Source organism: Chelonoidis abingdonii, chromosome 7, assembly GCF_003597395.2.
Source record: "Chelonoidis abingdonii isolate Lonesome George chromosome 7, CheloAbing_2.0, whole genome shotgun sequence".
In the NCBI taxonomy this organism is placed as follows: domain Eukaryota; kingdom Metazoa; phylum Chordata; order Testudines; family Testudinidae; genus Chelonoidis; species Chelonoidis abingdonii.
This window is the reverse complement of record NC_133775.1, coordinates 4,705,449-4,720,350: the sequence shown is the minus strand read 5'-3', so window position 1 is coordinate 4,720,350 and position 14,902 is coordinate 4,705,449. Positions and strand designations below refer to the sequence as shown.

The window sequence follows — 14,902 nt, the reverse complement described above, 5'->3', positions numbered from 1 at the left end:
AATTCTCCTGGCAACACAGTGTAGCGATCCACTAAATATAGCTGCACCAGCCGTGCCAGGACAACTAAACCCAGACTTTAAGGATTTAGTGCTACTGGTATCTTGGCTACTTTAAATATTGATGTCATTTTCTTCTTCCTTTTTTTTGTTCCTTGTTCAAATAAAAACAATTTGAAACTATTTTACATTTTAAACTGAGCATCAACACACAACTTAGACCAAATTAAAATGTATTTTAGTAAAGTTATAGATAAAGGGGGCCCCTGAGTCTCTCAAATCTCCCATTTTTCCTCCCCTTCCCTTCATTAAAAGCCAAAAGTAATGGTAATCCTCTCTCCAGAGGAATGCTTGATGCAGCTACCTGTGGAAGCAGGCTCCCTCACAACTTCTGTCTGGCAGAGTTTACTAGAAAGGTGATGTACTTCCCTTCTTCTCCCCCATTCCCTACAGCTCTCAAGAGCTTTCTTTGCACATCTTCCAACCCCTCCTTTTCTGGGATGGAATTTGATCCCCACATGGCAGCACTTGTATTTCTATACTCTTTTCACAGCACCTTTCTCCTGAGGCAAAAACCTAAGGTGCCAGGCACTTGATGCCCCCATATAAGTTTTGTAAAAAAAAAAATAGTTTTACAAAATGAAACATTAATAGAAATATTTCTGTAAAAGCCACTTAAAAAAATTCTATGAAAACACTGTGCTATTTGGAGTTAAATATTACCCACCATCACCTGCATTTGGAACCCTAACTTAGAAGACCAGTTTCCAACTTTCACGCAGTAAATAAGCACCCCGACTTTCACAATAAGCCAAAAATCAAGCTAATCCCATCTCAAAACAAGGCCAGAACAAGCCAATTCTTAAGAACCCCAACACTCTATGTGACTAGATTCCTCCTGGCATACAGTCTGGGACTGTGGTGGGCCCGCTGTGCACCCCTGACACTCTCCCCTCCCTTGCCTCTGCTTGCCAGGATTGATTAAAAAAAAGAAGCAACAAGCTACAAGCCAAAAACTAGCCAACAAGCAACTCATGAGCCAATTAATCCAAAAACAAGCCCAATTTCTGCATTTTTTCTGCAGGTCTGGTGTATCTACTCAGAAGTGCTGTCTAGTGTATAGGGAATCAAGAGACCTCAGTTCTACTCCTGGCTCAGAAACTGACCTCCTTTGTGCAAGTCACTTCGTGTCTCTGTGCCTTTGTTTTCCTTCCAGTTCTTTTTCTGATTTGTTTATTTAGACTGTAAGCTCTTTGGGGGGAAAGGACTGTAACTATGTGGTCTGCACAGCACCTAACCCAATTGTGCCCCAATGTCAGCTGGAGTTTCTTGGCCTTACTGTAATAAATAACAAAACACCACCACCATTGTACTGTGACATGGGACAGAATGTGAAATTGTCCAGGCTAGTTCCATTCTCTATACTGAATGAAATGCAAAAGCTAGAGAACAAGCACTGTTTTGCCTAAAAGAGCACAGTATACAGGTTGTGGCCTTAGAGCTTTATAGCACAAATTGTTGCACAATTCTTGATTTCCAGGTCACTGTTTAAACAATAAATGCTCAGACAGAAAAGCAGACATTGCAGCAAATGTCTTGCAAAATCATTGATGGTATTTGCTAGGGGCAGGTTCAAATTTTCCTGTCACTGTCATCACAAAACCGCCTATGAAATACAATGCACTGCTCCGCTGAGGTTATACTGTTACAAGATTTGCTTTCTGTTTTGAAGAGGGCTGGGCTTTAAAAGTAATATTGTTAAAATTGTTGTAACAGCCAACAACTGCAGGAAGTTATGCCTCCAGTTTTATCGAAAGCTTTCCTCCTTGCAGTCCTGGAACCCAATCCCAGGCTGCTGTCAACTGGCACGATTTGAGTGACTTCAGTGCAGCTACACTGATTTACACCTGCTCAGGATCTGACCTCCCTTTTTAAATAGGAATGCATTTAAACCATTTGTACTGAACCTGCTCTCTTCCCTTCTGCCTGTCTCCTCCTCTCCCCGTCCCCTATATAACAAGTGTGGATCCAGATAATTAATATGAAACCATGACATTTGTGACTAACAATAACTCATCCTTATGTGATGCCCAATAAACAGCATAAAGTCTGCTGCCAGCAATATATAGAGGTGTCAGAGGTGGGAAGCAACTCAAGTGACTGACTAGCAAAGGCTTTCTTCGAATTATCTGACACTCAGGAGCATAGCCCAAGGGCGATCTTTGACTTCTCCCTCTCCCTGCCCCATATATCGCAACTGTTTCCAAATCCTGCCACTTCCTTCTTCCAAAGCATTTCTAAGATTCACCTTTCTAACTATCTATCAAGCTGAAAGTCCTGTTTAGGCCCTCATCATATCCCATCTTGATTACCACAACTTCCGCTTCTCTGACCAACACTCAGATGGTTTATTTCAGTTCAAGCAAAATGCAGCCACTAGGATCATCTTCCTCATACATGAATCTGATCTTACTACCCCCTTAGAATCCCTCCCCCACATATACCACACTAGGTTCAGTCTTATCCTTGATTTCAAGGCCCAACATTTATTTGCCCCTTGCTACTTATCCAACTTCTCTCTCTTTGTGGAATCTGAGCTCCTTCCAAAAGTAGGTTACATGATGTGATTAGCAGCTGTTATGTGAGGTTCCCCACACTACCAACCACATAGGAACACCCTTCTTAAACTTGTCAACAAGGCAACTGCACTCTCCACATTTCAGTCCCTCTGTATTATGCTAGTGAAACACTACGCTTTCCTTTTGCAAATGTTAAATTAATACTAAATGTAACCTATTAACTGTTTCTCCTTTCTATAGCCATATTGCTAATGGCTGCTGTTTCCCTGTCATGATCAAAGACTGGGAACAGACACAGAAAAAGACAGGTTGCAACCAGTCTTATGGTGCAGAAATTTACGTAGTTGGTAAATTCTGAGTATTTCATTCTAAACTGCTATATCAAAAAAAGAGATTCAAATGTCACAGGTAGCAAAGAGATCAAGAATTGATGAACAAATATGTAGAATTTGATTGGCTTCATGAACAAATAGGTTTCTTTAAAAAGGAGATGTTCAGGATCCCTTAAAACACACTTCATCTACTGATTAGGATGTGGGACCTGAAAGAGTGCCATGGAAATGTGACTAATAAACTGTGTGTCTATCATCACCCTTATCACCTTGTTTTATCCCATCCTTTGCTCTCCAATCCTTCTGTCTCTGGCTTTTTTAAACTGCATGTGCCTCATGCAGAGACTCTGAATCATCTCCCATGTTTGGAAAGCACCTGGCAGTAGCACCCAACATGTGCAACTGCAATCTAAACAAAAACCAATAAATAATAATAATAATAATGATGGAGTGACAATCAGTACCTGTAGAGAGAAAACAGGAATGCAGAAAACATTTCTAGACTCTAAAATCACACTCTAACCTGAATATGAAACAGAACCTAAAAACTTCTAAATGGAAACTACTTTCTGAAGTAGAAAATATGCAGTACACTCAGGTTGCTTTCACATGCCAGTCATAAGAAACAAAATGTGCTAACTTACCTACGGGCAGGAACAAAGGAAAAATGAGCAGGTGCATTGGGAGAGAAATTCCTGGGACTGTCCAAAGGACTGCTGCCTGTTTGAGAAAGTGGGGAACATTTACATTTGTGTTACATTCACAACAAATAACTTTCTTTTCATAGTATTTGATGAATGAGTTGGCATGCTACATGAACAGTTTTGATTAACACCTATAGAATCATAGATTATTAGGGTTGGAAGGGACCTCAAGAGATCATCTAGTCCAACTCCCTGCTCAAAGCAGGACCAATCCCCAAATGGCCCCCTCAAGAACTGAACTCACAGCCCTGGGTTTAGCAGGCCAATGCTCAAAGCATGGTGGCTGGGCTTCAACAGTAGCCAAGGAATGAGAGTACTACTTTGATGGGCATGGTGATATAATGGATATCAAAGATTCTTCTCTTTATATGTGCTTCTACAAGCAGTTCTCCTATATTAACAAGGAACATGAACCTTCTTTGTCTTGGCTGAGGGTGATGCAAAGCAGGATTGATGCTGACCTAAACAATGAAACTTACAATGCCAGCAACATCAAGCATATACCAGTTTAAATAAAGTGGTACAACTCTCTAGTGTGGAACAGTTGTTCTAGTATAAAGGTGCTTATATGGTAAGGGAAATAAGCTATATCAACTTATGGTGCCCTTATGCCAGTAATAAACAACATCTACACTAGGGGTTCCACAACTACTTAGGTTAAAAAAAAAAAAAATCACATATCTAACCAAAATAGCTGTACAAAAACTATAGAACAAACTTTCAAAAGAACTAGATAAAATCATGGAGGATAGGTCCATCAATGGCTATTAGCCAGGATGGGCAGGGATGGTGTCCCTAGACTCTGTTTGCCAGAAGTTGGGAATGGGCAACAGGAGATGGTTCACTTGATGATGACCTCTTCTGTTCATTCCCTCTTGGGCACCTTGCATTGGATTATTAGAGGATAGTCCATTCGTCTTACTCATATGAGACGTATGCTAATTTTCTTTTAATTTTTAGGTTTAATTAATGCACATCCATTAAAATTAACTTTTTGAAGAGACTTTGATCTCTGAAAAAGATTTGTTGCCAAGAACTTTTAGTTTAGTAGAGAATTCTTATTAACAGTTGGACCAAGAGTGTAGGAAAGTTGAAAAATCTAGGAAATCAGCTGAAATATTAGGAAGTGTAACGATTTAAAACATATGAACAGCAATCTCTGTGAACATTGCTTAATAGCATTCAGAGAGGATATGAAATTGATTTTAGATTTGGCCTGAAAACTTGATGTGCAGCTTCTTATTAAACCACGTGGAAGTCATGGACCCTTCACAGAATTTGTGCTCCTCAGCTTGGCAGGCCATTGGCCACTGCTGTTATTGCTTTGCAGACAGGACTCAAAATACATGAGTTATGCACAGCATGCAGCATGACTGCAGTCTCTGAGGTTTTCAGGCCATTCAGCCTCCATGTTGAATGTCGTGTTTGTGGAGGGCAGGTGCAACTTTAATGAAGCAGTGGCTGTCTGTGGCCCCATGAGGGCATTCTGGGATTGTTGAACTGAAAGGATGACTCAGCCACACTCCCTTTCCCTTGACATATCTAGGACATGTAAAGGTTCATTCCTATATCATTAACATTCTTGTATCAGTGTGTTGATTTATCTAATGAGTAGTAGTCACTCTTTGTAAAAGCACCACTTGAGACTAAGAGTGAGGAGTCTCAGTCCAATAGTAGCAATTCTAACCCTTGAGCAACAGGAGAATATACCTTTGCTCACAGAATAAATAGGTTTATAACATCTTTGCCTGGTGAGACCAACACACTTGGGCTTCTCTTATTAAAATTTCTTCAATTACAGCAGATGGGAAATTTTTAAAGGAAAGTAGAAATTCTCCTTCTCCCTGAAGCTTCTCAAAAGCTTCACCCAGACTTGAGTAGAGTAGAAGAACTAATTGCTTTTCATTTTTGAACTAGAAACCACTCACATGGGACCTAATTAAACTTCTGGATAGAAATATGTCATACAAATCTGAAAACGAGGATACCAAGGAATTAGTAGTACAGTATCTCTGTACCAGACCGAGCACACTGAAAAGAGTTAAAACACCCACATAGATAATACTGAAATTTGAAAAAGTCTCATTACTCAATTAGTTCAGTTACTCAAAATTATTTTGATTATAAGTTTTTAATTACACTAAAGATTGCTAAAGCTAAAGATAAATGGGATACGCCTCCATTTCAGCTACGTGTCATTATTAGGCAACTGGGACTATGTCTACACTGACCTGCAGTTCATAGTATGGGATATGAATACCAGTGCAAACTCTCCTCTCTGGGCGTTACAGGAGCAAACTAAAAGGTTCTAGTTCACATTAATATAGTTCTGTTTGAAAAATAATTTGACGGCACGTGATTAAATTATTTAAGGAGAAGAAAGATAAATGTGAGTCCAAGCCAGCCAACTAGTATTAAAATGCCTTGTTAAATGACACTCGCTTAGTTGGTAAGCTCTACAATGAATTAGCAGAATAATCATAATAATAATATGGGTTTTCTCTCACCAAGCGAAGTGTGCAGTAGTCAAGCACTTAATACGAGCATAACGAAAGTTACTAGAATAAATATCCCCGCCTTTGATGGGAAAAAAGATGCATGCAGTATTCAAGTGAAGTGAAGTGAATGTCAGGATAAGGCCTTGGATAAGTAGAGCTCTAATGCCTGGGGGAAGGATAAATTATTGAAGCATTTCAAAGTCAGCTCATAAATGCAAAACATAGAATGACTACATTTCCAGAGAAATTTAAGTAAGCAATTTTTGGTAAAAGCATTTTTTACATTGCCTCCCATTGTTCCCAATGAAAGTGAAATCAAGCTGTCCTCAGGGAAGATGACGACTCCCTCCTCTGTCAGGACGCAGAGAGGGACATTGAGAGAAGCAAGTGAACGGAGGCAGCAGCAGAAGGTGTTACTAAAGGCAGCCTGTGACTTTGGTCCTTTGGGGAACAATGAGAAATAGAGGACATTGTGAAAAAGGCTGTACTAACTGAGTACATCCTGTGGCCTGAGTCCCATTGGGACTATGAGAATGTAACTATTTTCACAAAGAACAATCCTTCATTAATTTGTCTGAAGGAAAACATTCTTTCTGAGCTTCTGCTAAAGGAGAAACTTTCAGCTATGGAAAAAACTATCATTGATCATAACAGTTTGTTTTCAAAGACTACCCATTGCATATGTTCTACTCGAGATTGACCTGTCTGCCAATTTTTATGTAGACAGACAACGCTTGAGCTGAGATTATTTGGAACCCAAAAAAAGTTGATGCAGGGTGCTACATTTCTTAAAGAAATATTAACTAACTTTAAATGGATCACTAATAAGCACATTTACTTGTATGTTCTCAGAAAGTTCATTCAGGAACCTCACTAAATGCTGTACTTTTGGGAAGAATAGTCTGCTCTATTCTTCATATAAATCAAGAGAATGACTCCCTCCTTCAAGGGCAAACTTCAATTCAGTCTTAATTATGCAGCTGTGACAGACTTCTCCAGAATGAAGGTTTCATCTTCAAAGCAGATAGTCCGCTTCAAGTTATGTATTCTGGGTTTTGCATTTGTTTTGATTTTTTGGGGAGAAAGATTCTCTGTTTTGTTTTTTGATTTAATTTTGCTTTCTGTGGGAGTTCAAGGGGTCAGGCGCAACAGGACTGTGAAGATACCTGGAATAGACTAAATGACTATAATGTAGCTATCATATTGTTGCTTAAAATCTTAAACGGAAGTTGAATATTACAAAGGTGAGATTATACATGGTACTAAAAGGTCCTGTTATATTATCTGTACTCATATGGTCTTATCACAATTTTCTGCACTTTATTTTTCCGATATGTTTGTTAATAATGCACTATTATGTTTCTTGTCATGACTCCTCTGCCGAAGTTTTACAGTACATTTTAAATAGAATCCTCATTCTACTAATTTGAATTTTCAAAAATATGCACAATTGGCACTCCCAATGTTCTGAAGTACTACATTATTGGAATACTCTCTGTATTAGAGAGATCTGACCTTTAACAAACTAGGGCGTAGAGCTAGAAGATTGAATGGATCAGTATGTTAACTACTCAAAATACAGTTTAATAATAAGAATAGTATTTGCAGTTGGAGTTCTCTGGCAATAATATTCACAGGATTGTCTCTCTCATACAGGGGTAGACAAGCAGGCTTACAACAATAAATGGCATTGTATGGAACACCTCTCAGGTGAACAGCCAATGAAAGTTCCTAGAACAGTTTTCAGTGGTTGCTTGCTTTGTAAATAAAACAGAGCCTGAAGCTGATCACAGGGAAGTCACAGTATCCATCATTTCCCCTTGTTTTACTTTTTAAAAGAGATCACAGAAACCCCCTTCTCTGAACATCCAGAACTTGCTGCTGCATCCTCAAACGACGGGAAAACCCTGTTCAGCTGGTCCCCCTTTATACTGTTTCATATGATTTTCCAGCATCAAGGACTGTTAAAATAAAGCTCTTCCTGAATGGATTGTACTGTTCCATGCACACTGATCTAATTGGCAAATCCCAGCAAGAGGAACCTTATGGTAAAGGTGTTGAGATGAATTTAATTTTGTGGTGAATGATACTTAGTAAAATGAATCCTTCTAAGAACCCTTCCTAGCTTGTTTGTATGCCTCTTGGTATTTAAAGTTTGCAAGTGAGATTATGGAGTGGATATTAGGGAAGAGCTTGTTTTCAGTGCAGTGAAGGCCATTTGAGAATGGTCCTTTTTAATGCTTTGAAATTCACTATATGCTTTTTTAACTGTGTAAGTGCACAGGCATGGTTGTCATCTACAGTTATAAAATGAATCAAACCACCATGACAGCCTGGCCTCTTCATTCCACAAGTTGCCTAGAATGTTTAAGAGAAAGACTTGTGACACACACAGAGCTCTAATATTAATCTGACTTTGTCTACAGATAAATGACTTTCTTGGGGAGAAAGGTGACTCAAGTATTCTACCTTTAGAGAACTCCTATTATCTGGTAATTTCTCCTTTTCTCTACAGACTATTCAGTCTTGGAGGTTACAAAGTGTATCTTTTTAATTAATAGGTTAAATCCGATATGCAATATAGGAACACATCGGAAAGGATTACTTGAAGTAATTACCCATGACAAACCGCTATTCAGTTACTCTAGTTTCTAGACATCATTATGCCACATCGTTCTGGCACAACATGGTGTAGGGAAATTTGACATAATGACAAGAAAGTGAAGACCAACTTTTCATTTTGGGAGTGGGTTGGGAGAAATGGGATGGTGGAGAGAAAAGAAGCATCTTCTATTGTGTGTACACACACACCCACAAAAAAAATCCTTCCTGTTTTCTGTGATATGGCCACACTTATGTAGACTGTATAGTTGGGCATAGGTGTAGTTTGGAGGGGGCCAGGGAGGGTTGCCACCCCCAACTGAAAACCTCAGGTAAACTCAGAATTTGACACTCCCCCACCCCCTCACACGCATGACCCCATTGGTCTGACTGGAGTTGCCCCCCTACACACACCAAATATAGATGTCAAACTACACCTGAGTTTGGGGCCCTCTGTCAGACAGCAATCAATCCAAACAAAAATATGTATTTCACATTTTCAGGGGCATCTTTTTGTACCTTCTTAGTTGAACACTTCCATAACTAAAATGGAATCAATTAAACCCTAACATAGGAAGATGAGTACTAAGAGTAATAAGCACTGTACAAATACCTAGACAGGTGGAGGGCTCTTACCAGTGAAAAATCCTATATTCTCTAAGCTACTCCTTTTGTACAGCTGCTGCTATCACCACCACTATTTTTGAAGAAACACTCTGGGCATGGAGAGTAATACAAAAAACAGTGAGTACATAGGGAAGTGGAACTGCTCTGTGGCAAGTTTCTGAGTTGTGACATTTCCAGAACTGTTGGATTTGAGGGTGCTTTCTTTGAGATTCTGCAGCAAGTAGTAAATGCCTTGGTGACTATTTTTAGGGCTCCATTAAAATTCAAGCTGAAGATCCTGAAATCTTTACAGGAGAATTTCATTAAAATAATTCACAACAGAGTCTGTCCATCAATGACTGTGCTTTTAGGGAATCCTGAGATAATAGTGCTAATTCTGTCAAAAATCAACGGGCAGTGGTTAGGCTCTCTCTGGAGGGTTTTTTTTTTTTTTTTTTTTTAAAGCTGGATGTCACCCATCCATGATAAGAGGCCCCGGAAACAGAGCAGTAGATGGCTACCTCCAACTGAGCTGCTACCAATTTGTAGTTTCTCTTGAGTATTTTCCTCAATTTTGTACGTCACAGTGTAGTTAGGGGATCCTTACGCTGGATGACAGTGTAACTCTGAACATAATGAAAAGAACAGTTACTTATTTTACAGTAACTGTGGTTCTTCAAGATGTGCTTCCACACAGATTCAGTTCTTGGTGTGCATGCATCTCATGTGCACAAAATTGGATTATTTTCAATGGCAGCATCCATTGGGGCCAGGCCTGTGCCCCAGCCACCCTCTAAACTTCTCGCAGCTGAGAGTGAAAGGTGCTGTGAGGCAGTCACAATCTGCACTCAGTTCGTTTGCCAGTAAGAATCCCATAAGAAAGGGCTGTGCCTAGAGAGGATGTATGGTGAGTCACACAGAATTGGTGTGAACAATACATCTTGAAGAACCATGGTTGCTGCAGGTTTAGTAACCATTCTCTCTTCTTTGAGCAATCATCCTCACCAATTCCACTCTTGGTGACTGACAAGCAGTCACCCATTTAGCTGGAGATGGGAAAGGGAAGCCCTACTTGAAAAGAGTGTAGGACTGCCTTACCAAAACTCGCATTTGATCTGCACCCTTGAACTGGGGCATCGAGAGTGGTATATGTGTGCATTGAGCTGCATGTTATTGATCCACAACTCTCTGATATGGGGATGCTATCCAAACTGGTTGCAGAAGTTGCTTGAATACTAGTGAAATAAGCCCTAATGTGTCCAGAGGGAATCTTTCTTAGCCCAGTTTTAACAAGTCATAACACAGTCTGAGGCCCATCTGCACAGCCTCTGGGACAAGACAGGTTGTCCCGAACAACTCTCAAACACCAGAGTCTGGGCATTACCTGAATGGCTTGGTCCTAACTACATAAAAAGGACAATGCTCTCCCAATAACCAACATGTAGAGCGTTATTTCACCTGGGGCAAAATGCAGCATAACGAAGAAAACAGGGGGGGTGAACTAACTGATTGATATAAGTTGGAGACTACTTTGGGTTTAAGAGTGACTCTATCCTTATGAAAGACTGTTAATGGAGGGCCTACCCTGAAGATCCAGATCTCCCTTATTCTTCTAGCTGATGTGATGGCTACCAGGAAAGATGTTCTCATAGAAATGTGGTAAAGGTCTTAGCCATAGTGCTTTTGCACTACTGAAAGGTATTCCAATACTATAGCGATGAGCACAATGTAAGAACCTATAGAAGCTCATAGAATGTCAGAAGGGACCTCAGGAGGTCATGTAGTCCAACCCCCTGCTCAAATCAAAAAGGAGGCATGTGGGCTCTGTAGCAGCTCAAAGCAGGACCAATCCCCAGACAGATTTTTGCTCCAGACCCCTAAACAGCCCCCTCAAAGATTGAACTTACAACCCTGGGTTTAGCAGGCCAATGCTCAAACCACTGAGCTATCCCTTCCCACTATGCAGAACAGAATGTGGGTTGCAGCCATCCAACCACTTATGCCCTCAACTATGGGAAGCAAGAGGGTGGCTGGGACACAGGTGTGGCCCCCATGAACACTGCTATTCAGAAGAATCCAATCTTATACACATGAGCGCATATGCACCAAGAGGGAAATCCATGCTGACAAACACTTGAAGAACATAATATTATAGTAAGGAAGCAGAGACCAAGAATGTTGTTTGCGGAATGTTACTGAAGTCTATTCATGCTTCTTGGTAAGGTTATTTTAGACTCTGGAGTTTCCCCACCAGGACAGGGTCAAAACCAGCTCTTCAGAGTAGACTGAGAAGGCTCTCTCAGGGTCACCTTTTCCAGAAAAGTAGATATCCTTTTTCATCTTTTGTCTGTGGCTGGGGATTGGAATTGCAGCATCTTGGATACCTGTCTGATCGGGAATATCTTATACTTGGAGGGTGCCTTCATATTTTCCTCCCTTCTAAGGTGAGGGCTATTTTCTTGGGTTTCCTAGGTCCTTGGAAAAGTTCCATAGAAGGAACTAAAAAGGAGGCATGTGGGCTCTGTAGCAGCTGCAAAGGCTGGCCTGCTATTATTCAGAGAGAAAGCTCACCTGCCAACCAAGAAGGTTCTTCAGTGGGAAGGGAGACTGGTATGCACAGTAAAGGTATGTTCAATACAGACGGCAGGGCACCTAGAGCCTCACGCCCCTTCTGCCCTCCCATTATGAAATATTAAAAAACTTGCAATTGCTACAACAAGAACTGTAATTAAAACTACCCACAAATAACAGACCAAAAACAATACTGATGTCGCAGTCTGTAACTGCCAGAAACACAAATGAGACAGCTAGGGCCAGGAAAACAGATGCTGTTAGTAAAAGAAATACACTGTACCAAAAGTTTTAGAGCAAACCAGAAATCTCCCTTGGGCTTGGCAACAGTGAAGTGGAAACAAACTCTAAAATCTATACCACAAAGAAACATTATTACTTCAAGGAATGTGACGTCTGGCATGCCAAGCAGTAGCAGCTAGTATCTCCTATTGTTACTATGAGGGAATATTACAAGAAAGTTCAAACAAGCATTACATTTTATTCAAATTATTTCACTAGCAACACTTTTTTTAATTTGGTCATGTTTAAACAGCAACAGTGGCCACCTTTAAAAAGTTAGCTTTTTGACAGTCTCCACACAGTCATTGTCTAACTGCATGGCATTTCCTGGATGCCCTCTGCCAGACAGATTTATAACCCTATACAGAGCCCAAAATTCCAAGCTGCTGCTCGTACAATGAAGATTCAGCTAGCTAGCAGTCCTCGTTGTCTTACATTTCTTTTGGGAGAATAGGGGATTAGGGTGATACAGGCTAGTGTTTAAGGGGTAAGTTCTTCAGAAGGATTTGATGGAGAATACAATGGAGGACTGGAGCACCTGGAATGAGAGGTCATTCCATGTACGAAGAAGGCAGGATGAAGGGAACGGGAGCCCAGGCCTTCTTTACATTTCACAGAATAAAATCAACTTTTTTTCATTAAAATAATCATTTGTTATTTTCTTTATATCTAAAAAAAATTAGTACCCACTCAATATGGCTAAATCATTTACAGCATCAGAGGAGGACACAGATACCATGGTGATGAGTGAGGCACAAACATCTAGTTAGAAGTAAAAGATGCTATACCCCTTTGTCAATGAACTTAAGAAAATGAATTAACAAATCACACACAATTTAGTGAATTCAGGACTCAGTTAATAGTAATGAATAATGAAATAATTTTACTAACGATTCCCAGGTATACAACAGTTCCCTGGTTACCTGTATGTCCATGGAGCGGGGAGTGTGGTCGTGGGAGTGTTGGAGATGTGCTGGATGTTACTATCAAGCTCTTCCTGTTGCTCGTCCGACAACTGAAATGAAATGAAATAATGATTAGGATCCATTTTAAACAAAGGACCACAGTATTTTTAGGAAGAACCAGCAAGATTTCCTATTGCTGACTAGGATCAGTATCTTCACATTTCCTCATGTACTTAATTCTGAAGTTGGGTCTGCAGATAAATAATAAGTACACAGGGCTAAAAGTTATTAGGTCAACAACAGGATTTTATAATACACTGCAGAAGTTACATTAATGCATTCTGTGTTGCATGCTGTTTGGATCAGTGAATATAGTTTACCAAAAAAATTTCTCACTCCTTTCTGAAAAACACATGCTTTATCAATTCTTAATATCACAAAAACACAAATAGTAAAACGTTTACATCATTTCAGTGTGTACTTCCATTTCGATTTGTAAATTATTTATTTTATATGTTATATTGTTAGATATTAAAATTTATTGCAACGGCTATTTCCTCATATCGTGAGAATATAATACTGACCAATGTATTTATTTTCTTATTAATTTAGTGTTAGCAAAATTGCAAAGAGCACATGAAGATGCAAGTGGAATTTCACCCTTCAAAGCGAGGAAATCCAAAAGGTGAGTTCCAAACAAACCCTGCGAATCAAAGCGTCTTCATTACAGGTGCTGTAATACCCATCCACAATAACATGAACTGAGCAAAGTTTCAGGGTCAAACTCTGAACAGGTGCAACTCCATTGACTTCAATGGAATTACTCCACTAATGAGTTTGGCACCCTGTGTGCATTTTATTTATTTATGTATTTATTTACTTGCTATTGAGAGGTTTCAAAATTAGCCTGTTTCCAGAGATCAGTGTTTTCTCCCTTTGCTCACTCGTCCAGGTCCAGTTCTTGGAAAAGTTTAGTTAGTCCTAAAAGCAATTGTAATGGACCAGGGAAATGTTTTTAGACCAAAGAAGCTGTGCGGTTCCAGTTTATAAAATCACATTCTAATTACCATCTTTGTTTTTGTTCCTATTCAAACTGTGATATGAGTTCAGCAGCAGCATCTCATGAATTGCTAGAGATTAATTTGACAACAGGAATTCCAAGCTTCTTTCAGTTATCATAAAGCATTTCTACTTTGCTCTGGTGGCTCTCAAGATAGAGTTTACTAAAATGATGTTGGAAATTATGTGGCATGGCAGGAAAGAAAAATTAACAGTAATCAAATTGATATTATTTTATAGTGTCTTGTAACAAGATAAGCAGTTAATGCATACCACTGAAAAGATGTGATACAAAGCTTCTCATTGACATAATTGTTTCCAAACTCTGTTTGCAAAATATTAGGTACTGAAATGTTCACTGGTCTTTTTAGTCTAACACTACATTTCAGCAGTTATCACACTCCCAATTACCACAATTTAATGGAAAATTATTTTACAGTCACATGTTCAATTTTTATTTGAACATAGTAAGCTTTTCTGGTTGTTCAAAATGGAAGTTAGAGTATGCTAAAAACAGAAAAAAATCACAACTGAACGGCCAATAAATTACAGTAAAGTTGAAGCATCATTAGCTGCCACTCTAGCTCTTTAGTGTACCTAAAATTTCTGTGAAAATTATACAGCTGATTCAATACAATCCTCACTTACATTTAAGTACTATTCAGTAAGAGTCTATTCAAAAATTGATTGCTACTTTGCATATAGTATGCAAAACCTAACAGCATGAGCCCGAGAAGCTTAAAATCTCATAGTTTATAAATAGATTCT

The 14,902-nt window shown here is 39.4% G+C and overlaps 1 protein-coding gene across 6 annotated transcripts in view; it reads right to left on the bottom strand.

Moving 5' to 3' along the window:
• MAST2 (microtubule associated serine/threonine kinase 2) overlaps positions 1–14,902 on the bottom strand; it is a 368,160-nt gene that overhangs the window by 92,580 nt on the left and 260,678 nt on the right. For all 6 annotated transcript variants that reach the window (XM_075067585.1, XM_075067581.1, XM_075067582.1 and 3 more), the window contains 2 exons: positions 13,094–13,185; positions 3,553–3,628 (listed from right to left, as the gene is read on the bottom strand). In XM_075067585.1, coding sequence (XP_074923686.1) covers positions 3,553–3,628; positions 13,094–13,185 — 168 coding nt within the window. The remainder of the gene's footprint in view (positions 1–3,552; positions 3,629–13,093; positions 13,186–14,902) is intronic.